At 34.2% G+C, this 26573-nt stretch overlaps 1 protein-coding gene across 1 annotated transcript in view; it reads right to left on the bottom strand.

The window, feature by feature from the left end:
* The window catches only part of PCLO (piccolo presynaptic cytomatrix protein), a 346987-nt gene that overhangs the window by 59929 nt on the left and 260485 nt on the right, over positions 1-26573 (bottom strand). The window contains exons 12-17 of the mRNA XM_081800627.1: positions 16551-16659; positions 15942-16009; positions 14954-15168; positions 9075-9125; positions 5809-5933; positions 3210-3236 (exon numbers count right to left, since the gene is read on the bottom strand). Coding sequence (XP_081656753.1) covers positions 3210-3236; positions 5809-5933; positions 9075-9125; positions 14954-15168; positions 15942-16009; positions 16551-16659 — 595 coding nt within the window. The remainder of the gene's footprint in view (positions 1-3209; positions 3237-5808; positions 5934-9074; positions 9126-14953; positions 15169-15941; positions 16010-16550; positions 16660-26573) is intronic.

Raw genomic sequence — 26573 nt, 5'->3', positions numbered from 1 at the left:
GTTTCTCTTTTTAATTTCAAAAAAAAATAAGAAAGATGAATGAATGGAATATGATGACGTCTTTGTATTTTGCTTTCATAGAATTATCTAAAATATTGAAGGTTTTCATTTCTCTTGTTTTATTTGGTTTTCCTTTATTGGAAATTATACACACACACACACACACACACGCACAATTTATTTTTAATTATTCTTCTAAGGATTTTCCTTTAATTTAGAAAGCAGCTCAGATAATATCCCGTTTTATAAGCCCTATTCTTCTGTGCAGTAGTGTGTTTTTGGCACATCACTTGATTGTCTGTGCTCCCTGAAGTCAGAGCCTATGTGGCCATTTGTCAGTTCTACCCTCAGCACCTCACACAGTGTTTGGAACAGTTTGTGCTAAAGAGATGTTTATTGCATTGGGTCCTTAAAATATACTTCTATTTTTTTCCCCTTAAAATCTATTGAAATGAAACAAGCTCTGGCCTTTGAATTGTAAATGCATGCAACACCTGTACCTGCTTTATAGAGGTCCTGGAGGGAATAGTCTGATATGCTAACAAGGCGGTTTAGAGAAAGTCCACGCTGGAACTGAACTTCCAGGTATCATGATAGTGAAAATCAGCTTCAGTCAGAGCAAAATCTCATTCGTGGCAAAAAGCCTGCACTTTGTCAAACAGTGTAATGAGAGAAAACCAGAATGAGATCCTTCAGATATGCTCATTTCCATTTCTTAGTTAGCCAGGGACAAGTATTGAGTTCATGCACTCTTTATAGGCTCTTTCCTGTTTCCTTTCATCTCAGGGCTTACAGCTGGGCTTTCAGAGCTTCTGAGTATATTGATCCGAGGGTGGGAAGAGGAAATGAGAGATGAGAAAATTGGACCAGTGAAATTCTTATCAGTGAACAGGACTTTCTTTCTTTCTTTTTTTTTTAATTTTAAGAATGACAAGTGTGGTACATTTTATGATCGAAGAAAACAAAGTTGTTTGGTTTCCTATATACCGTTAAATGCTTTTGTATAATTCTGTAGCCCAAGCATTCCGCATCACTTTTTTGTAGGAATAACTGACCACTGGCGACCTGATATAGCCAATCATAAAATAAGAATAATCCATCAACTTTCTTAATTGCAGCCTTCATAAGCTGAAGTGTCTAGGTTGTCTTCCCTATACTCTACCCTGCAATCTAAAGTTCTTCACCTCAATTTAAATGTATATATATATTTCCTGTATATAAATTATATATATTTGTATATATACACATATCACAACAATTTTAGGCCAATTTTATAGTTGCTTTGGGAAATTCTAAGTGGTATGCCCTAAGAGAGTGTAATTGTACGTAATACTGACAATAATACCAAGCACCATTTATTGAGAGCCTATTACGTGTCAGACATTACGCTTATCACTTTTGGTGTATTACTCTGTGTTTTACAAAAAACCTGGGAGGGGAGTTATTATTATTATTTAGCAGAAGAGGAAGTCGTTTCAGAGAAACCTCACAACTTCTAAGAGGCAGGGCTGAAATCCAAACCCAAGCTCTTTAGGACTTTATTCACTGGCCTCCTCAGCCAAAATTAAAATGTCAGTACCTTGTCATTATTGTTCCTTCTTGCATTGACAGTTCTCAAAGAGATGATGGAAGTGACCTCTAGATGAAACATAGGATGAGAAAGTGACTTCTAGATCTTTGAAATTGTAACCAGCACACCCCAGACTGTTTCAAGCATTATTTATGTTTACAAAACATGCTCTCTTCTAAATTAAATACTGATAATTATTGTCATTCTGACAATTTCCCCTCAGTTTCTCTAGATAAAGGATAGGAAGGTTCTGAATAAAGTGACTGATAATGTCTGTTCTAAAATGACACTATCTCGGGATGCCTGGGTGGCTCATATGGTTAGGCGTCTGCCTTCGGCTCAGGTCATGATCCCAGGGTCCTGGGATCGAGCCCCACATCGGGCTCTGTGCTCAGCAGGGAGCCTGCTTCTCCCTCTCCCTCTGCCTGCCTGTCTGCCTACTTGTGATCTCTCTCTCTCTCTCTGTCAAATAAATAAATAAAATCTTAAAAAAAAAAAAAGCTTTAAAATGACACTGTCTCTTTCAACTGAATAATTTTGCATTTCGGTCTGAGACCAATCTGGATGAGAGATCTGGATGCTGTCCTGAGAAGGATGTCATATCAAGCAATCTGTCACAGTATCAAATTTACCATGGTTATGTGTGCAAGGAAACACAACCTTTCTGGCCACTAGAAAGGGTGTGGTGACTAATCCTAGTCCTTACAATATTTAAATATCTATGCCTTTCAAAGCAGAAACAACCTCTTTTGGGCATCAGCTTGTCAGGATTACTAAAGATGTCAAATTTTAATGTTGCAGACAAAAACAAATCCTGTACCATTAATATTCTGGGTGGCATTAAAATTCCCATCACCCATTGCTACAGATGGTGCAAGATTCACCTCCCCAACCAACCAATGCATTTAATATATAATGTAATGAGATGTGCAAAAGCATGCTCTTAGTTATGTATCTAAAAGATACCCTTAGATGACCATGGGATGATGTACCACATTATGAGCTCTATTAGAAAACAGTTTCCTACTAATGGCACAGAAAGGAGGATGCTCTTATGTTGTTGCCAGTGTGCTAGAGAAGGCCGACTATGGCATCCTATTGCATGGCAATGCCTTTGTGGTGCAGAAGGTATAAAGGCATGGAAATGTTTCAATATCAGGTCTAACTAAAGGAAAAAGACTCAAGAGCTACGGTGTTTAGGATGAGATTCATGCCCAGTGAATCTGGAAGGTCAGTTAATTTTTGTGAAAAATGACTCTAGATTTTATTTTTATTTGTAATAGAAGACCCAGGAGAACTTAAGCCATGGTTATCACATGAGAAGCTAAATGAATTTTAGTGGACAAATTACATATGAAAACCAGTTACATCTAATTTCAGGGTGGTGTTTCCTTTTTCATATTTTTCTGTTTTTAATATTTTCTACTTTTCAACGTTCTACGGCACACATATGCCAAACCTGTTCGGTAATGTAATCAGAACAATTTGCTGGTAGCCTAATTCAATAGATACCAACACGTAAAAAGAAGCAAATTACATCTTTGTCAAGTCAAACTGCAGGTGAATGTACACAAATAGGCAAAAAATAAAACTCTAGACATTACAGCGTAGCTTGACACTGAAAGAGAACCAACTCTACCTTGCATTCTGGACAACCATGACTTGACTGCATTGATTCCGAGAGCGAGAGTGAAGGATACAACAGGCAAGTCGGAAAGACAGGAAGAAAAAAGTTAGGAACAGAAATAAGGAAGGAAATATGAGAATAATAACGGGAGGAGGTACACCGTGACATATAAATAACATGAGGCAGAAAAGAGACTTAGAGCTACAGTGAAAATAACAGCTCTAAGCCATATAACAGCCAAACGCCTTGGCCACTGTAAACCGTAGGAATAATTTAAGGAAAGGTTTATGAATTGAATAGGGGTAGTTGATTAGCTCCCTCTGGGGCAAATCCCACCCAGCAGGCATGTTTTGTCGGACAAAATATGTAGAGATGGCTTCAGGTGGGAAACCCACTCTTTATTTCACTATAGTTCCCTCCTTCCCTGTTACTCACCCCAGAATGACTGACATATTCATGTTATCTGCCTGCCCTTTCGGGTTATTCAAGTATGTAATAGTCTAATGAAACATATCCTGTAATAAATAAAAGATAGGCACTCTCATATAGTACAAAAGGTGATATTCTCCAGGATATTATTAGAGAAGAGAGAAAGTAAAAGACACTGCTTTATTTTCATTCATTCATTAGCAAATGCTAATTTGGGATATATCCTTGGCAGTGATTACCTCTTGTCCCATAATATTGTCATTAAATAACACGGAAGGTCTAATGACCCAATCAAAGGCAGAATGAAGTTATCAGTTTGTTGTAGTTATACTCATATTTAAAAAAGGTAGCCAAATTGCAGTTGTAACTACTAAAGATTTAAATGAACATAAAATGAAAACTCCCCTCTCCTGTGCTCTACTGGTGACCCCTATAAATTAAATTCAACAAATTAAAACTAGAATCACAAAACCAGCAATTCTAAATTTCTAAGTAAAATTATTAGGATAAAATTAAAGGCTGTATACTTAATTTGATATAACGCCTGGAAATTTGCAGATTATTTTCTGAGTATTATTTGATTTCTTGACAGATAAAACTATTGGCTCTGTTTCCTTGGCTCTGTCAATATTGACAAGAAAAATTAATCTCAAAAGAAATGGTGATCTGCTGGTGGTGATGTAATTAGTCAACAAGCAGCAGACTCAAAGGTAACATATAACTCTAATTTGGATCCTGTTCAAACAAACCAACTATAGTCACGGAATATGCTTTGTATGATTTCAGCGCTTTTAAATTTTTTTGTGGTTTGTTTTATGGCCCATGATATAGTTTATCTTGGCAAATGTTTTGGGCGCACTTGAAAAGAATACGCATTCTGCTATTGATGGGAAGAATGTTCTATAAATATCAATTAGGTCTTCAAACCAAATAGGAAATTATTATGAGGCATTTGGGGAAATTAAGGAATGATTTAAACATTTTAAAATTACAGTGGTTATATGTGGTATTATGATTGTTTTAAATGAGTTAACTTTTAGAAATATATAGTAAAATATTTGCAGAAAAAAGATATTGAGTTGAGATCTATTATTTTATTTAAATTCAATTAGCCAACATATAGTACATTATTAGTTTTTGATCTATTTTAAAATAATCTGTATAAAGGGAGTATATGAGGGTAAAAATGAGACATGATTGGCTAGGAAATAATTGTTGAAGCCGAGTAACGAGTATGTGGTGGGTCATTACATTATTCTTTCTACTCACGTGCAACAATTCAAAATTTCCAAGGAAAAAGTAATATTCAAATGTCACTCCTCAAGTTAAATGAAAAATGAATAAAAATAAAACCAGAGCCTTCAAATTACCAGCCCCAAATTCTTTTTATTATACCTACAGTTGTGATTACTTTTGGTTCCATCATGCTAATTTGGCTACTGTAATTTATTTAGATAAGGTATAATGATCCGTTGGGTCCAAATCACTGTTTTGAAACCATCCCTGAGTACTGATTTATATACCAGAACATAGCAATTTGCACTTATCATATGAAAATTAAACATCTCCAAAGAGCACTTGCTTTATATGAAGTTTGTATATCACGCGAGATTCAGAGATATTTTTTATTTACCAAATATTTACCATACTTATTAAATATTTTTTTTAATATTCAACACTTCAAATATTACTCTTATTTTATAATTTTTAAAACAGTGATTTGAAAATACACATATAAATAAGGAGACATCAATAAGTCACTTAATGAACGTGTAACAGGCTAGATAAAGATGTCCTACAAGATAAAACAGTAATTTACGAGTCCTTCAACACTGTTTTTGCAAATGAATTTGGGAAGGTAAAGCTAATGCTCTAAATCTGCCACAAATAATTCCTTAAATGATTTCACAGTCCATCTGATTGGTTATAGTGGTTTCTAGATTCAAAAGACTGACATGTATCGTCAAGACAGGATTTAGTATGATCAAGGCTCCCCAGGAATGCTTCACTGCAAATTTTTATTTCCACCTTCTCTAATAGTTGGAAATAAATAAATATGACATGTAAATAAAACTGAGGAATAGATATTAAACTCTTTAAAATTGGAAACTAGAAACACTAACACTATTTTTTTTTTAATCCATGAGATGCGATACTTAGAAGACACTGCTTCTTTACTCACCCTCTCCCAGGAAGAAGGTACACTTTCACAAAGGGGTCTGAGTAACCATTGTTGTCTCGAGGGACAAGGTTTCTTGCTTGGAGAATATGGATTATGAGATTTCCAAGATCATAGTTGATTTGAAGCTTAAAGGGACATCAAAATATTCCATGAATATTTTTTGTTGTTGTTTTAAGAAATCTATAATACATTATTATTCAATAACGCACCAGTACATTTTTTTAGTCTCATAAGGAGCATCAACCTTCACTTCCCTTTTACTTGAAACTGAACAGACTAGTGTATGTCTAATTTAATTGAGAGGTCCCAGGCACATGCTAATTACTAGTAAATGTGCTGTTCATTCTTTCTATGGTTAAAGTTCTGTCCTGTCTAAAATTCATTTAGAAGAAAAATCATGCAGTGAATTGCTAGTTACATTTTTAAACTAAATTTATACTCTTAGAAAAATAGTAATGTTATTAGCGTTCATGAATACAATTACCAGGATTTCGAAAATAAATCAGTTGATGAATTTATTAGAAAATGTCTTGCATTTTACCAAATAATTGCAGTAGGTGGAATCATTATTTAAAGATAGAGCTGTTAGTCTGAAATGTAAGAATATTTAAGAACATGTGGATTTTATCTCTTTCCATATTACATTATATTACCCATAATTTTTTTCTGTGCCTGCTTTTCTAATAGTCAGAGTTTAAGACAATAAGATCTTGTTCTTTAATTTTAGATTCTGAAGAGGGAAGAAGAGGCCTTGCCTCCTAGATGTTTAATGGCTGTTGCACAATTGTCACTGAATAGGAAAAGATTAACAATTCAAATAAATATTTGCGAAGCCTGCATAATTCAAGATAATGGAGCTAACTAATTTTTCTCCTTCAAAATTTAAATATTCTTATGGCACCATTTTGAATAAGCCTTAATTTTGCCTGATGCTGCTTTTGTTTATCAAATAGCAGAAAGGAAGGGATCTATATTTCAGAAGAAAAAAAATCCATAAATAAAAACACTAACCTATTTTTTATAATATGAAACAGGTATGTTGTGCTCATGTTGAGAACGGGATAATGTAGGGAAGCCAAGCTTTATTTAAAATCTGATAATTAAAATAATTCCTAATTTTAGCACAATTTTCATCTGGTTATATTTTTCTGGCAGAAAAGGAATCTTCCATTGCTTTTTTCAACACAGAAAAGCTCAGTCTGACCATCATGAAAGCAACGTGACATATAAAACAAAGTGCCATGAAGGAAGAGAAAAAAATGGGAAGTTGCAAACTGCAGTAACTGTGTACTCTAACGGGGTATCGAAAAATGGAATTATTCTGCAATTAATTTCACTGAGATTTAGAACAGCTTCCGAACTGTTAAGGAGAAATGCTTCCCCATGTAGTCTTTTCTTTGCCAGCCTTTATGTCCACTTTTATCTGGTGAGGCACCAAAACCATTTCTTATTTAAATGAAAACTTGCAGGCTAACCCTAAGAAAGTGCTTCTCACCATTGATCCTGCAGTGCTTTAAAAAACGCTTAGGGTTGCTCAGATGTTACTTCTGAGACAGAATGAAACGTCCCCGGTCACCTTCCACCCTGAGCTACCCCAGGGCTGGTGGATTCATTTATTTGGTTGTCCACATAAAGTTGCATTTGTAAAAAGGTTTTGCTACAAGAAAATAAAGAAATAAGCTAGAAATCACTGTCATGAGAAAATATTAAAAGAGAAAAGAAAACAGCCTAAGAGTTAAGAAAGGATATTATCAGAGTAAATTTCTGCTATAGAATTAAATATTACTGCTCAAGGGAAAGGAAAATGAAAGAAGGAAAAAAACAACCCCAAGCAAAAAGAAACAAAGCCAACACTGGTCCAGGGGCAAGAAGCTTAAAAAAAAGGGGGGGGGGATTAGGAATCAGCAAATCAGCAAATTTAGCATTTTCTTGGCTGCCGGTGAAATCAAGAAAGATCAGGTCTGGCTTTTTGGAAGGGGGAAGGAGCAGTGAGGCTGCAAGGTGTGCAGCATGGAAGGTTCCAGGCTCTGGGCTGCTGGATCCTCCTCAGTGAGGTGCCCGCATTCTGCACTTCTTCCCATTTCACACTCACACACCGCTTCTGCTTTAATCAGCATGAGCCTAGATCATCACTTCATTGCTTCCTTTGCGTTTGTGTCCTCTCCTTTATAATATTTCCTGGATGCCATTGCTGTATGAAATCTTATTATATATTCCCTTCAATTAGTCTCTCCCTTATCCCAAAATACTTACTGATCACCCTAGTGTGGTGGTTAACACCCCTCAGCTTGTGTCCAAGGTTTTATTTAGTTTCAACTTATCCGTACAGGAACATTTCACAGCCGCAGAGCTGATCCCTGCCTTTTGTTACTCTCTGGCAGCGGAAACTTCCCTTGAAGCATTTCTTCTGCCAGGAACACAGTCCCCCTTTCTCAGGGCTTATCCTCAAATTAGTTCAAGTCTGTTGTCCTTTGTGAAACCATTCATGAAAACTTCTCTAGACTATGTTGGAGACACAGCTCTAAGACTTACTGTTCTCTTCCCCTTATCTGAAAGTGGCTATCTCCCAATAGTTATCATTTTACATTGTGTTACTTATTTTTATGTGATTTTTTAAATCTATCCTGAATTACTTTTTGGTATCACCTAAAGCACAGTTTTTACAACATTTCTGAATACAACCCACAGTAAGAAATAGTTATGATACAAGACACACACAGAAACACACGTTTATAGAAGTAAAAAAGAGAGTGATTTGTACTATTTTTCTTCTATTTTCCTGATCAAAATCCCCTAAGTTGATTTTATGAATTACAAACTGGTTATGACCGCTGGTATGAAAAACACTACTCTAGAGGAAATGTTCAGCGATTATACAACAGTTGTTGGTAGGAGGAAGAAAAGAGGATAGCACTGGACTCATGAAACTCTTAAAGAGGAAACTTCACATTTCCAGAAGAATCTGTCATGTTTGAAACACATTCAACAAGTATAAACTGAGACATAAAACGTACTGATATTGCTAAGGCATCAGACACATATCAAATTATAGAACTGCATACATATAATTAGATTTTATGAACTATGTACTAAAATGCTATTCTATAAAATTGTATTTTTTCCTTCACAGGTCTGTATGTGTAATATACAACATATATAAAACAGGAAAGGTCCTAACAGTGTTTATAATTTCAACAGACCAGGGTTGGGGGAACAAAACAGCCAACGAAGATGGTACAATGCTGATTTTTCAAAAACTTCCATACCTGAATTTCCCCCGTAATCGGATGAGAGACAACCTTTGTTGCATCAGTAGGCTGCAATATTAAAAACATATATTGTATTAATGGATAAGCCCTTCATAAAATTTACCATTTCAACTTCCTTCTGGAATTTTTATTTGGTCAGAGCATACTGCCTGGAAAATGCATTTCCTTCTCAATATGTGATTTAATTTTATAGATACATAAATCTTTTTTTCATTTTGCTCAGCCTGTTTTGAAGCTATAATTTTATACCTGTAGGAATGCATTTTCAATTACTTAATGAAATGAGCATTTTGGTTTAAAGTACTCAATTTAAGTATTTACAGGTTTCAAAGATCTATAGAGAAATGAAAAAGACATTGTTTTTAGATGATGACTGCCTAGGAGCACAAAGGTTAGAGAAGTCCATCCTTGTTCTCCTTCGATGGGTGCTCAACCCCTCCCTGCTCCCTCTAGGGAGGCAAGGCCAATATTATGCACATGTGGACAGACAGGGCCTTATTTTGGGGGTAGAAGGCTGGCCTCCATTTTCGTAAATATCTCCCAGTGTGGGTGCCCCATTACCTGAAACACTATTACAGATCTGGAGTCAGGGATATCACCTCTCCATTTGTACAAATACGGCATTGAAATGTAACAAGTCAGCAATCAGTCATTTTTTTCAGCATTAGGAGCCAGTTTACCAGATCACATTCCTGAATATTCTTAAGGCTTTACCAACATAAGCAACTTATTAAGGAAGTGAGAACTTACATAGAATAGGATAGAACTTTAATTAAGGAATGTGAAATATTAAGAAGTGATTGTCTGAAAAAGATCAGTATCTGTTGGACACCGAGCAAACCATGAGCTCCGGGGAGTTCCCTTTCAAGATTAGAGCCAACTACTTTCCTTTCAATGATGTCCTATCTTTGTGAGGTTTTTTAATGATTGCGGTGATAAAAAATGTACTTCAAGAAACTCAGTGAGCTGAGTAAAAAACAGGAAATCACTTAGTGTGCAGTCTGATTTCATGGTCTGAGTACCTGTGCAATGTCCATCAGCTGCACATATCACAATGAAATGTAATCTAGTTATTAACAATGAAACAAATACATTACTTTTTAAATTTAAATTCAATTAGCCGACTTACAGTTCATTTTATATGTATTGTTTTTTCAACGGCTACCCAGATGTTAGGATTTAAATACTAATTAATTATTTAATAAATAAAACTGTTCTAGGTATATGTTTGGGCATAAGAGAGCCATGGAAAAAAATTACTGAGACATTCAGGGTGCTATGACCAGCAAAGTTTGGGAAACCAGTGACCTATTTCATAAGACATGATTAAAGTACTTTAATTGAATCATTTATTCATACCATGACTTGAAAGAAATCATTCAAACTTTAAAGATAAAATGAAGAAGGTTTGTTTTGAATTTCAGAGGCAAACAGCTTGAGGTGGTAAAATAAAAATTTTGAAGATAAAAATTCATATTGAATTAGTTTAAACAAAATAATTTAAAATAGTCATATACATAGCTTATATAAACATGTATTTAAATAATTCTGATTCATATTTTACCTTTGTCTACTCAGAAGAAACCATTTTGAGTATTAACAGATTAATAATTACTTATGAATAATCATTTAGAATGTTTACTAGATGGTGTTCTAAGTATCCAAATGTATAATTATGCTAACTGTATTTAAATATTTTAGTTTTAATACATTCCGTTACCTTAATGTTTTATAACTTCATACCGAGTCTCACACCTAATGAAAACACAATGAAGTTAAAACCATAATTCTATAAATTATCTAAAGAACATATGACATTTGTGGACATAGTACCTGACTCAGGGATATGTAAGTTTCAGACCATCACTCAATATTTCCGTAATTTCTCAATATAAATTCTTTAACATTGTAGGATTTGGAGAACAAATGAAAACAATGTATTGTGTTTTATGAATACTACACGTTGATGGGTCAAGAAATATCATTAAATTTATTTATCTATTCATTCATTCATTCATTCAGAAAAAAATGTTTTAAGAAACTATACCAGCTAAATGTTAGAGATAAATGCCCCAAAAGATGAACAGGTAACAGTCTCTTCCTTCAAGAGTGTTAGCATCTAGTGACTATATGTTTTAATTAAAAATGTACGTGTAACATTATATACATATACATCCCAAAAGTGATTAGATTTGATTATTGTTATTATTACTAGTAAGAGTTAAGTAATCTCTATATCATCACTGAAGAGTAGAATATGAGACCATAGGTAATTTTAAATATTCTAGTAGTTACATTAAAAATGTAAGAATCAGCCAGTGAAATTAATTTTTAATAATGTTTTATATAACACAATTTACTCAAACTATTATAATTATACCATGAAATCAATATCAAAATTGTAACCAGATAATTTATATTCTTTTTTCATATTAAGTCTTGATAACTTTGCATTAATTCACATTTACAGTATATCTCAATTCAGACTAGCCACACTTCAAGGGCTCAATTGTCACATGTGGCTATCATTATGGACAATACAGTTCTATAAATTTTTTTTCCAGCAAAAATATAGTAAAACCACATAGGCCACATTCTCGGCATGGAAAAAAATTACTGCATATCATAAAACATGTCAATATAATTTCCTTGATGTTTGTCCTACTATACTTATTTTCATCTTCTAATCATTGCCAAAACTTTGCCACAACAAAAAACAAACTTGGCACCTCTGTAATATTATAGAGACTCACAAGTGCCAATGATGTTTTAATTCACAATATTTATTTATTTGTTACTATGCTGTGTAAGCCCCTCTACTATGTGCTTAAGAAGCACAGAGAAAGTAAGAAAGGGGTTTTGGTTCTTAAGGAGCTTGCAGCCTAACTGGGAGGATTAAATAAGGAAACTAGTAGCTACAATCAAGGTACAAATTGTTGGGGCACCTGGGTGGTTAAGCATCTGCCTTTGGCTCAGGTCATGATCCTGGCGTCCTAGGATCGAGCCCAGCATCGGGCTCCCTGCTCAGCAGGAAGCCTGCTTCTCCCTGTCCCGCTCCCCCTGCTTGTGTTCCCTCTCTCACTGTGTCTCTCTCTGTGTCAAATAAATAAATAAAAATCTTTTAAAAAAAAGATACAAACTGTCTTAAGAGATACATAAAGCATGGGGCACTTCAGAGGGAGGAGAAAAGGAAAAAGGATACCTTCTGATTTTAAGGCAGGAATGGACTATGGAAAGATTTCATGGACAAAGCCTTCCTATTATTCTTACTTCATTTTTGCTTACAGCTTATCACTGGCTCTTCATTTCCTGCAGACTGCAGTGTAAAAGCCAGGCATGGCACATAATATCCTCCAATTTACAACCGTCTAGGCTTTTCCTTTATTTCTTATCCCTGTATTTTTTTGTACACTTACATTCTAGGCAGGCAATTTCTGTTTCTGAGATTTTTTTTCATGTTGCACTCTCTGCTTGGAATGTTGGTCCCTTTATCCCCTTTACCAAATCAGTTCATTAGCTAAACACCAGCTTTCTTAACCTCACTCTTCATGCCCTCATTGTAGTTCTTAATGACATCCAACATTATATACCTTCAATGAATTTGTTTACATATCATTGTATTTTAGATCAGTACCTTTTAAACTTCGAGGGGCAGCACACACACTTGGAGAACTTTTTAAAACCCTGGTTGCTTGGTCTTATCCCCATAGTTTCTAATTCAGAAGGTATAAAGTGGGATCAGGAATTTGCATTTTTAACATGTTTCTAGATAATACTGATGCTGTTACTGGGAATCACACTTTAGGAACTACTGGTCTACCTAGTCTGCAGGGAAGGGATTTTATCCATCTTTGTATCTTGTACAAAGTGTGACCCCTGACACTGAGGTGCCATCCAAAAATGTCCGTGGAAAGTAGGAATGAGTTGGAAACCCTAATATATAGAGTACTTATTAGCAAGGCTATTGTAAAGATTGAACGTTATACTTACTGTAATAATTTCCCAAGGAAAACCACTGACCAAGCCCTTTTAGGCTGAGCAGGATAGGGTCGTAGGCAGAGGTGAGGCAGTCAACTTTCTAGGGAGCAGGGATACTTTTTAAATAGGGTAGTGACCCAATCAGATCACTGTTACAGATCAGACAGTTGGAAGGTAGTTTAAGAGGAAGGAAGAGAGAATGGTGAATGGAGTTAGCAGTAGTGAGTATAATAATGTTGGGGAAAAAAATAATGCTTTGCTAAAGAAAATTGGTGAGTTCAGAGAAGACAGAAAATCACTACAGCCTTATTAGAAAATTAGAATTCTCAGGATCAAGATTCAGTGACTGATCAGACACTGTTAATGGAGAAAAAAGAGGAGCAATGGTGGTCTTAAATTTGTACTTAATTTTCTGGAAGGATGGTGATGTCAGTTGCTGAAATAAAAAATAATTAAGATGAGAAACTTATTATAATGTGCTTGGTTTGGAAACTTTGCTAGCAGAGTTTGTTATGTCTTGAGGCCTTCTACCTGGAAACATTAAGAAAGGAATGAGAAATACCAGTCTCAGGAGACAGAGAGCCTCCATGAGGTAATTCTTGAAAACTAACACACAATTGTTTGTGGTAAATATGGGAAATTATAGTTGTATTAAAATTTGTTTTGAAATTGAATCTAACTATTCTTGAAATTATTCTTTGAGAAGCCCTGCTATATTTAATTTGGGACAAGTCATCAAAAGATACAATGATTAAGATCATCTTACCTTTGTTGTTTGTTTCTGAATAAAAGGGATTTGGGGGGACACCTGGAGATACCTGCTGTTTTTATACTTCGTAAAAAAAACTTTGTTTTCTGAAGTCCAGTCAGTTTACCCAAGCATGGCCTGTCCCTCTCATATATCTTACCATGTAAAGAGAAATCTTTATTCTTGTTTAAACAAAAGAATACTTTTTCCAATATATTTACTGACTATAATGAGAATTTCTTTATTAAGAATCAAATCTATGAAGAAAAAGCTGCAAAATGTCTACATTTCATCTGCTTTTATAAGGTTAAAAAACTAATTCTATGTTTTCTTTTAATAGCCCAGTAGCTTGGAAATAATAGTGTTAGAAACATTTATTTCAAATGAAGACTTCCAACAAGGGAACATTTATTAGTATAGAATTAGGGATAAAATTCAAAATGGCAATTTTATATTACCGGTTTTCCTTATTTCTTTTCTTTTTCTTTTTTTAAAAAGACTTATCTATTTATTTGAGACAGAGAGAGCATGGGGGGGTGGTGGGCAGAGACAGAATCTCAGGCAGACTCCCGTGGAGCACAGAGCCCAATGCGGGGCTCCATCTCATGACCCAGAGTTCATGACCTGAGCTAAAATCAAGAGCTGGACACTTAAATGACTGAGCCACCCAGGCACCCCAATTAGTATGGAATTAGGGATAAAATTCAAAGTAGCAATTCTATATTACAGGTTTTCCTTATTGTCCTAAATCCTCTTTATCTCTGCATCCTTTATACCTTTTATTTAAATGATCAAATCCAATGTAATGTATATCTTGCATTTCCAAAAAGATGCAAAGCTAATGTTCCATACATAAAGAGGCTCAGATTTATGCAACAACTACAGAGAAAAAGAATCAGGAATTACAAAGCATTAGACACACTGTTCAAGAGCCTCATAATAATAATTTGCTAAAATATTTTAAGAAATGTAGAAATATATCATCTTTATAACATCTTGATTAGTTATATATTAAGAAATGGAATTTTTTTTTGTTTCAATAAAATGAGAAATCACAAGAAAAACACCTTAGAAAATGATACTGGATTTCCTTTGTCCTTGTCTGAATAAGGAGCAGGAGAAAATAAGTAACTCAGAGGTCACTTCTCACCTTGCTGCTGCTGTGTTTCTTTTTGCTCACGGAGGGGGACCCTGGTTGCCCAGGGCTGGGAACGGAACTGGATCCCGCTGATGTAGGACCTGAATGAACGTGAGATCCTTTCTCCACAACGGACGACACAATCAGTGGAGACTGTTGCAACGAAACCTTCTGGAGCTCTGCTGCCAACTGTTTAGGGTCAACCCCTGGGGATTTCGCTTTATCCACTACAACAAAATGAAGTGACTATGTATTTCTCAGTTTCATAGGTACTTAATACCATGGAGCTTATGCGAGTTCTAGATGACAAGGTAATTTTACATGCATGCACAGCTGTATGAAAAGTTCTGCAGGCCTGGGTCTGTTCTTTAGTGCAGTAACCCAGACTCTTAGAATGCTGGCTGCAGCAGAGAAAATGTTCAGTAAATATTTGTTAAACAAATAAGTGATGTTTCTCATGTAATAATCGATCTACATTTATAAGACTCTGGTTGTTAGCTCAGAAAGAGTTAAGTCTGTTTCATCACGTCCTTATGAAATTACATGTTGATTTTTTTCTTTATAAGAAAAAGGCAATCAAAAGATTCAAGAATGAGTGTTCTATAGTCCGGTTATGCTAAAGAGAATCAAGTATTATCTAAAAATTCCATAAAACCCCAAGTAAATGGCTCCATGGATTACTCTGGTGGGATGAATTTATTTTTAAAGAATTAAAAATGTAAACTCACACAGCAGGAATTCTGTATGAATTTCTTTCACGGGTCTAACATGCAAGTATGTGTTTCCCTAGAATGCTAAAATGTAGCTGTATTGCTTTTGATTTTGTTTATGATTACATAAATAAATAAATAAACATCTATTAGTCTATAACTGCATCTTGCCCATACAGTATCAATGATTGTCTTTATATTTTCATCTACAGCTTCATGTGCCCCTATAACTACCTTTCAGTTACGTCTTCACCTTAACCCACAGTGGAAAGCAGATGACTTTCACCTACCGGCTTTTGGTGGCTCGTGAAGTTCCAGGTGCTGGGGATTTTCAGAGTCTGAGAGCATATTGAGGTCCCTAAAAATTAAAACAAAGAAATTAAGAAAGAAATTGAGGAAACCGGAGACAAAAGGCCCTTTTTTTCAACTACCTTGATTTTTTTTTTCAGTAGGTAAATGAGAAGTGGTTAATGATATAAAGCAATTTCCAAGCATGCTCATCCTTCTAACCAAATATATATTTGCAATGCTGTTAAAAGTCAGCTGATAAAAATGATTATTTAAGGTGAAATCTTTATGGATTAAATGTAAGTTCATTTTGAAATACTATACACAGACATGAAATCTAAATGGGTTTAGGCTTTCATTTAAATGAAGCATGTTTCAGTAAAAGCATGAAAGGGGAGAACTACTGACATAATCAGACACAAAATTAGCTGAATTCTTTCTATGCTTTCGACTTTGATTCCGAGCACAAGAAATCTGTAAAACTTGTATTCACTTTATTTTCTAATTACTGAAAATCTTGCTGACTGGCAAAGGTTCCACCTTAACAATTTTAAATTAAAAGAGTCATGAATAGCCAAAAAATGGAAACAAAAAGATGGGGAAAAACTCACAGTCTTACACATATTTCTGCTTCCCCACTTTGCTGACTAATGATACTCTGCACTTCTTCATACGTTTTAGAAGTTAAAGGAATTCCATTCCATTCCAATACTTGCATCCCTAAAGAGACAAATTCAAGTATAAAATTAAAAATGTGTTGTATTTCTAGTCGGGGTCCATAAGGCATAGAAGACATTTAAAAACCAACTCAGCACACCAATTCAGAGAGCATCAGTTCAACGTTCTCTGGAACATTAATGCCACATGTAGTTTGATTTCATCACTCACCTGAACACATCAAATGTGTCTACTACAACATGCAAAATGTTGCTTTTGAAAACTTATTAAATATTACCAAACACATGCATTTTGTTCACACTACTTTAGTAAAGAAAACATTATTGAACATATATTGCTTAGGCCAATTTTGTGTAGGAAAAAAAAGCACCAATATAATTTTCCTATGGGGAACAAGCATTCCATAATGGAATGGGAGAGGTGAAAAAAAGTCATTAGTAGCTTGTTGTGAAGCTCCCCTTAAGAAGCTGTTAATTGCTTCAACTTTGCTCAGATAAGACAGATTTCCACGTGGTATTTTTTTCTTTCTCTTCACTGCATGCAAGACATCCCTGAGTAGAATCAGCAGGCATGTTACAGAGAGGACAGCTTCATGGGTGTGTGTGTGTATGTGTGTGTGTGTGTGTGGTGGCCCATGTGGTAGGACAAGGCCCTGGGCTTAGAAGGGCCCATGCTTGGTTTAACACATCACTGGCGCCATTCTGAAATTCTTAATAATGTTTCAACAAAGAACTCTATATCTTCTTTTTGCGTTGGATAGCGTCAATTATGTTCCTGGATTAATTAGAGGGCATTTCATGTTTCTCTCTGTCTAGAAAGATAATTTTCAATAAAAAAATGTAGTAACAGTGTTTCAATATTTTAAATTTTGTTTCTTTGGTCCATTTTATATGAGCTGTCAAAATAATTTAGGAGTACATATTTGGCATGAATCATATGGTCCTAATATGCCACTATGTGAATGGGTAGAAATTAGATGAAACTATCCAAGTTATAGTGCCCAAATATTTGTGAATGCTACCAGCTTTACCTAATAAAAATCTGTATGCCATAATTAGGCTATAATTGAAATAAAAAGAAATACTTGAACAATTAGCTTCTCAATGAGCTTCACAGATGCCTATGTGAAATTCCCTATTGCAAACCATTGGCTTCAGTGGAAAACTTTAAACATGGCATAATTGAATCTTCAAAAGTTTTAATGATTTTGATATACACTGGAAAGCATATTACCAGTTGCAAACAAGTAAGGGAAATTCTTTTTACTACAGTGAAATGGCAAAAGAAGTTCATAAAAATGTCCACAATAACACAAACAAAAATGGCTTTTCTAGAACTTACTCCAACAAAACTTTATCTTCAGATGGGCCTTAAGTTTAATTCAACAATCCCAGGCTGTTGTACGTATAAAATGAGAAAATTACATAAGAGACAATGATGATACCACTAAAGAAAAATTTAGCACTACAAAAGGAAAAGCACACTGAAAAACACACTTTTTAAAAAAAGTCAGCAAAAAGAGTATATTTATGTAAAGATGATTTTGAATTGAAACAAATTATAGTGTTATAATTGCATTGTCACTTTTCAGCAAGAGCATATTTTATGAAAATAAATAGCTGCATAATCTTCATGCTTCTTCTCTTGGATTAACTTGTTTATTTTTCACCTCTCAAAATAAAAGGGCAAATTTACAAGACATAATTACCCAATGAAATTAAAAAATGCTTCCAGTATTACAAAGGGAAAACTATTTAGAATTGTTAATAAAATTGCTGAAAAAAACAACAACAGATAACTAGAAGCTTGCGTAGAAATAAACCTGAGGTCATAAACTACACAATCTGTTCTGTTCCATGATACACAGACTGAACTTCTTTTCTCTTCATTCAGTTTTCCACCAGAGTTTGTGCAGGACTGTGGTTCAAAAGATTTTGCCAGTACTTGGTTCCAATGGTGAGTATCAGATGCTACAGGGAATGTGATGACTTGCACATCATCCTTTAATAATACCTTTCCTATCTGTCACCTCTTCAAATCCCTACAAATCCTACAAGAACCATACTAAAATAACCAAGTGAATACAGCCAATCACTCCTTACTAATTCATGACAAGGTTTTAATAATTGTGAGAATTAAGTATGATATGATTTCAAATACAATATTCTTGAAAAAAGTTAGTTCAAAATCCTCTAAACTATTTTAAAATGCAGTAAAAATTTGTTGAACATGATCATGCTACATTGAGGATCACTATGATAAATGTGATAAAGTACACTAAAATAAAGTAATATTTTATCATTTAATTGACTTGAATGGAAGCAGAGTCAATCCGAAGATAACCCTGTACTCTTTGTTTTAGAAATAATTCCTGGAAGGCAGCGTACACATGAATGGTTATATCAATTATTTAGTATTATGAGCAAACATTTACATTTTATTTATATTTAAATTATATCAACATGTATATTAATGAATTGTTCAACTTTGAGAGTGGACAGATGATGTTTCAATTATATTCCTAGAAAGTACCTACACTAATAGCTTTTAATAGGAAAACTAAGATCATCTGAATTTTTCTTGAATGTGCAACAACCGATGACAGGATTTGCTGCTCAGAATCTTATATTTTAACATGTTATTTAAAACAAAAAAGATAATCAGGTAATGTTTGAATAAAAAAATAACTTTTATAACTTCTAGGATTACTTAACTTATATCTCCTAAAACTAGTAAATGCTATTCTTTATAATGCACAACTTCATGTATGTTATTTCTTTGTCTATATTTATTATTTACCATTACATCACAAACATCTTATGGATTACATTTGAGTTAACAGTTGAAATCTTATAGGCATATCCAAAAGTATATAACACAAATGCTCATGACTGTTTTTTTTTTTATTCCACAACTATTTTTTCAGCACCTAGTAAGTGGCAGGCGCTACACAATTAGTCACTTACGTGGTGATCACGACCTTGCATCTAATATTGTATGCTGTCATAAAAATTAATAAAAATGATACTCTACTGGAAAAAAACAGAAACATCTTAGCAGTTAGTAAAATTAAGATGATTCAGAGAGGAAGAATTTTAAAAGTGTTATAGGTATATATAAAAAGGCTCAGACTCATTAGTGATTAGAAAGTACAGATTAAAGCAATAATGACATACTAGTGAGCTCTCATCATCTTGCAAAAAGTTTAAAAGCCAGAAAATACCAGGTGTTGACCAGGATGGAGGATCAGGGGATCCGGACTCCAAAGGAGATTATACTTGCTGGATGGCTGTTCAGCTTTACCCCCACTCTGTGATGTGAGAATGCTATGACTAGGTGTTAGGAAAATACAACAACTGCTTGTTTACAATTTATAAACATGGAATTATTTTAATGGGAATGCAGATAAGTACACCCCTCTGAAGGGCAATGAGGCAGAACATCATGAAATTAAACACATGTATACTCTATGATTCAGAAATCTCGCTGAGTGTCTATTTGTGGGAGGGGGCAGTATCAGGAGAAATGGGACAATGAGAGTATAGTAAGTGCTCAAGATGAAAACATCTGGCAGAGGGTGCAGGAAAAAGACCATACCAGGCGTTAACACCAAAAGGTGGATCCACCTTAAAACTACTTTCCAAGTAAAACCAAGTGAGAGACAGGATCTGTCTATAGGACAATGACATTTGATGTACATTAAAATGCTATTTATACCAAGTAACATTATATATTTAAAGAAAAATAACAGAAATTTTGTAAATTATAATAGTTGTTCATGAACAGAAGAAGGAAATGGGAAAAGAAAATGAGATAAAAGAAAATGAATAAATTAATGAACAAACAAAAAACACAAAAGCCACACACTCATACACACACACACACACACACATACATACATGAGGGAAACTTACATGAACCAATGAGGCTGGCGTGCTACGGAATGAGAATCTAATGCCATTGGGGTAGCAGAACAGAACAAAACAAAACCCAGACTTAATTTAAAAATATACGTATATAATAAATTAATCATAATTTATTGTTTTGCACCTTTTCTCCACTGATATTATTAACCATGACTATAGATTAATTTCCTAAATCTGGACATTTGCTCTCAAAAGTCCTTTATAAATTAGCAGCAGCAGCAGCAAAACAGAATTTGAAATGGTCATTTGCCTTGGCTTTCTGAATCGTGAACAAACCCTGCAAGTGAGTTTCAGGGGTCCAATATAGTGTCCACATCAGTTACACTAATTACTCATTCATTTTCAAGTGATGGAATGTTAATAGAAGAGAAATACATAGATAGATGCATTTGATTCTTTTATAAAGTTATTTTTCAATATTTTAAAACTTTAACCAATTTAGCCATTAACATAAAGGAAGGAAAGAAAAAAATGGTGGAAGAAACGAAAATCAGGAAGGGAAAAAAGAGTGGTGGGAAGGTATCTTTAGTAAAGGGAAAAAATAGTATTTGAATAACATCCTGCCTATTTAGAGGACAAAGGAGACTCCCTCAATCATGAGAAGACATTAAAAACCCAGATATATTTTCCTGAGAAAACTCATCTAGAAGCATACAATCTTAAGGTTGGCAAGTATCTTCTTGAAGGGCTAATATAATAATAATATTGCCATTTTTTGTCACTGTCATTATGATTGCTATTATCTTTACTCTTGGAATACATAATTCGATCAAAACTTAAAACAGAGCCTTGGCACATAACATACATAAACCTGGAGCGACTTTCACTGAAGCAGTCTCTTTCTGCCTACTTTTTCCCTCCTCACTCTCCATACTCTAGAGATATCCTCAGGGACTTGCAGGAACCCTGTTTCCCTGGTTTACCTGAATGAGTTGAGTTTAAAATGACCTCACAGGGCTCTTGATGTAATAAGCACTGGGTGTTATGTACAACTGATGAATCACTGAACTGTACTTCAGAAACTAATAATATACTATAAGTTAATTAATTGAATTTAGATAAAATCAAATTTAAAAATAAAAATAAAAATAAAATGACCTCACAACTTGAATAGGGCATCAGAACAACTTCCATTAACAAGGACAATGTCTCTAGAGATACAGTGAAAGGAACATAATCTGAATTTCATTGGGAATGTAGTCTGAATTGCTAAAAAGGGCTACAATAAAATGTTACATTTTGTTTTTTTAACCAATAGTCTAGTAATACTTTCAAATGCAATGACATATGTGTGTGTCTGATATTTAACATTAAAAAATTAAAATCTGCCCTTCTTTTAATAAGGGATGTATGTGCTGTTTTCAGGAAGATAAATACTTTTCAGAAATGTGTTTTATGAACCAATGTCCTGCTGACTGCTGATACTTTCTCTTCTCCATAATCATATTGTGTTCACATTTAGCTTGGGTATTTACTAGCTGTTGTGACCTTCAGCAAACTGGTTAATTTGCCATCCTTGGCTTTCTCAGGGGAGATGATATTGCTAGATCACTCTTTTGGTTTATTTCTACTCTACTTTCGGTTTATTTCTATGACTATGGCACAGTGAAAAATCAACTGCTTGTCTACAATTTATGAAAATGCAATTTTTGAACTGGAGCTTTATATGAAGATTTGAACAAATAGTTTGGATCCTGAAATTTACACATTGTTTTTCATTATTTTTCCTTATCTACAAATTTTCCTTCTGTATATACTAAGATGTTCAAGCACAGGAAACATGTCATCTAATTTTTCTCTTCTGCATTCCCCACATTTCCTCTCACTGCCCTCTGTGGTCACTGTTCAGGCTCTTGGGGCTGGTGTTGGATCCCCAGGGCTCCCAGGGAACATCCTATCTAGTTTATCTTCTGGGCATTGCCACAGCTGATTAACTCAGGGGTTGGAACATTCAATTTGTAGTCTGAATCTAAATTTGGTTTAAACTTAGATCCCAGGCGCGCCTGGGAGGCTCAGTTGGTTAAGTGACCGACTCCTAGTGTCAGCTCAGGTCATATTCTCGGGTCGTGAGATCAAGCCATGAATCAGGCTCCACGCTGAGTGTGGAGTCTGCTTGAGATTCTCTCCCTTTCTGCCTCCCCCCATTCTCTTTTTCTAAAATAATAAAAAAAATTTTAGTTACATGCCAAAGTACCTAGTGCTAATGCCATTCAAACTAAAAGATGTTTTCAACCTAAAATACCAAAATTTTAACTCTATTAAGTTATACATTTTTAAAAATGTGATATATCACAATATCCTGTCTTCATAGTATAAAGACAATAGAATTAAGCTCATTAGAATATTTAATGTAAATTTTATAAATACACATTCTTCCAAGTTTCAGTAGTATTAAACATATATATATATGAGATTTGGGGTAACTTTCTACTTTTTTGCTTTAAATTATTGCATATTTTTATATTGAGTAAACAAGCCCAATATAAATGAAACAGATTGTTAAGCAAAAGTATATGCTATGATAATACCACTGATAAGAGTTCTTTGAGTAATGTTATATAGCTTATATAGGTATATAACATGGGGCCTGAACTCAGGACCCTGAGATCAAGACCTGAGCTGAGATCAAGAGTCAGATGCTTAACTAACTAAGCCACCCAGGTTCCCAATTTTTCGATAGCTCACAATTAAAGAAGTTGAATTCTGTATTCAAAACTGTCATTAATTTGGGATGGGGTCTTGACCGATTCACTTTCCATGTTTCTTCTTTCATTCACAGTTTTTATGAAAACAAGCAATTAAAATAAGCAAAGTATGGTGTGCATATATAAATTCTCAAATGAAATTAATTTACAAAAAAAAAATTCTCACAACATTGTAAATAGAAAAAAGATATCTAAGAAACATCAAAGACTGTAGGTGAACAGTCTGGGCATACCCACTCTTTTTTTCTAGGTTGAATAAACTGAAATATTTAGAATCAATGACTTTTAAACTCACAGATCTAAAACAGGTTTAGTTCTAATCACAAAAAAACATAATTACAAAGAAAATAGATTATTAGATACTTTACAGCATTAATGGCTAACAATAACGGTCACTGAAAAAGAATCATATAAATAAAATGTGTTGTAAAAGCAGGTCACAACTACTTTATAGACTCGTGTTATAAAGCAAGCAAGATCCTTGCAGATGCTCTAGCTTTCATTTCTTATAGAATACATTAGAAAGGTGAAACATGAGGTGACATGACTTCCAATGTCACACAGTTAGTTAATGGTAGTGCAGAAGTATGAACGCCATCTATCTCTCAGGCCAATGCTAGCATCAGCAAATAGAAAATCTCATTCAGTTTATGCCAGCTAAACCTACCTCGTAGGCCACCTAAATATAAATGGTGCTCAAATATGTAAAACCTAGCACAAAGAACACATGTTATTTATAATTCCATTTTAATTATAATAAAAAGATAATTTAAAAAATTGTATTAATTATCTAGATGACAATTTTTTTAAAAGATTTTATTTATTTGTGAGAGAGAGAATGAGAGACAGAGAGCATGAGAGGGAGGAGGGTCAGAGGGAGAAGCAGACTCCCTGCTGAGCAGAGAGCCTGATGTGGGACTCGATCCCGGGACTCCAGGATCATGACCTGAGCCGAAGGCAGTCGCTTAACCAACTGAGCCACCCAGGCGCCCCTCTAGATGACAATTTTTAAAAGATTTTATTTATTTATTTGTCAGAGAGAGAGAGAGAGAGAGCGAGCACAAGCAGGGAGAGCGGCTGGCGGAGGGAGAGGCAGGACCCCGACTGAGCAAGGAACCTGATGCGGGGCTCGATCCCAGGACCTGGGATCATGACCTGAGCTGAAGGCAGACACTTAACCAACTGAGACACACAGGCGTCCCTCTACATGACAATTTTATTTGAAGACTTTGACATGCAAAAAATGAAAAGACTGTTGAACAAAGTTTTTGAGGGATGAACTATTTACAGTGGATAAAAAATGCCAATTAGGAATGACAAAAAAGGCTAATTGACTTTTTCATCTTTTCTCCACTCCACTCCCAGAAAATAAGCAAATATCACACTTACACAGACACACTGATGGGAAATTATGCGGAACACTGCTGTAAGGGAAAATAATGTAGGAAGGATTACCCAGTGTCACCAATTATCAAGGAAATTCAAATAAAAATCACACCTATTAGAATGGCCATTATCAAAAAAACAAGATAGTAAGTGTTGGTAAAGAGGAAGAGAAATTAGAATCTTTGATCTCTGTTGGTTGGAATGTAAAATGGTACAGCCATTATGAAAAACAGTATGATGTTTTCTAAAAATTAAAAACAAAATTACCACATGATCTAGCAATCCCATTTCTGGGTATTTATATAAAATAATTAAAATCAGGATTTCAAAGAGATAGTAGCACTCCCATGCTCATTATAGTCATAGACACAATAGTCAAAACATAGAAGTAACCTAAATATCCATTGATAGATAAATGGGTAAAGAAAACATGGTTTATACATATAGTAGAATACTGTTCAGCCCTTAAAAAGAAAAAAATCCTATATGAGACAAGATGAGCTATTGCAAATTCATGCTTTTTAAATAGAATCAAGGTAAAAAGGGGAATATAATTAGCTGTGATTTATGGTTCAACTTGAATAAGATTATCATGATAGGATTGTGTTTCTCATCACTATAACCTCTAAAATAATCTAGTATTGCAGTCCAATATTGGTATAGATGCTAACATCACTCTATGGCTACAGTCTATGGTGTTTAGAATTAGATGTATTGTTTGAAACATACTAAAACAGAATGTGGCTGAATAAGACAGGAAAAAGGATATGGGTAGATTAGTAAAATTTTAATAATTCCAGGAAAATAATATAACATGTGGAGCTATCCAGTGATAGGTATGTGATGTCAGCATCTCATCTGAAGTAGATTGAAGTTCATAAATTTATAAAGTTTTCTTAATTTCCCAATTCATTTTGTTAGAACAAAATGGATGTTCTCAAGTGACTTTCTAATTCATGTATTACCAGATTAATGCTGTTAAATAGAATGTAACACACTAATCCACAATGCACTTGTGAATATACAGATACATAGTTAACTGAATGGACATAGGAAGCTTGGATACAGGATGCAAATGTACATGATAAATGCTTGCCTTAACTGTTGCCTCCTCTCCTTTAAGTATCTCTAGTGAACCATTAAGGATGGTCACTTTAATTATGTCCTTAAACTTTTTTAATATTCATATATTCTGTATTGTTCTTTTTTTAAAATATTATTTAAATGTATCCCACTACTCAGACAACATATTTCACCTTAATATACCATCACTTTATTCTAGGAAAGGAGTTTTCTAATAAATACAGGAGGTATCTGGATCAGGGGCAATATCATCCCCATCCCCATCATCATCACCATCAACATCATCTCCCCTAAGAATTAACAACTATAAGGACAATATAAATTCTGTTCCAAACATTAGTTGACAGGTAGAATGCATAGAACTTTGATTACTGAATTGTAAGTTTAAATCATTTCTAAAATCAGATAAAAAGAAAATTATATTTCTGAAAAGGAAAATTCTAAAAAGAAATCTTCCAAACAAAATTTAAAAGCAAAAGGTAAATGCAAATATACTTAGTGTATCGTATAAGAGAACAGAATGTTTCTTTTGACAAAGAAGTAGGGAGTTTTTATCCTGACCTAAGTACTCATCACTAGAAATATTACAACATGTTACAATATTACAACAATATTTTGCTTATTTTTGAGCCAAAGGTACTATTGTTATGAATGGTATAATTGAAATTAAAATGATGAACTTTTAATGTATAAATTCTTTCACCATTTGAGGAGCTAAAGGATATAAATAAAATAAAGAAGCCATTTCAAACAATAAAAAACATCAATAAAGATTTTATCGTCCTGAGAGAATCTTAAAGAAATAAAATGAATTAGGTGTTGTTACTTCATAAGAAGTGTCAATATTCTATTTCTT

Source organism: Leptonychotes weddellii, chromosome 12 (assembly GCF_054177405.1).
Source record: "Leptonychotes weddellii isolate Sample4059 chromosome 12, ASM5417740v2, whole genome shotgun sequence".
Lineage (NCBI taxonomy): Eukaryota > Metazoa > Chordata > Mammalia > Carnivora > Phocidae > Leptonychotes > Leptonychotes weddellii.
The sequence above is the reverse complement of the archived record's forward strand: the minus strand, read 5'-3'. Positions and strand labels throughout refer to the sequence as shown.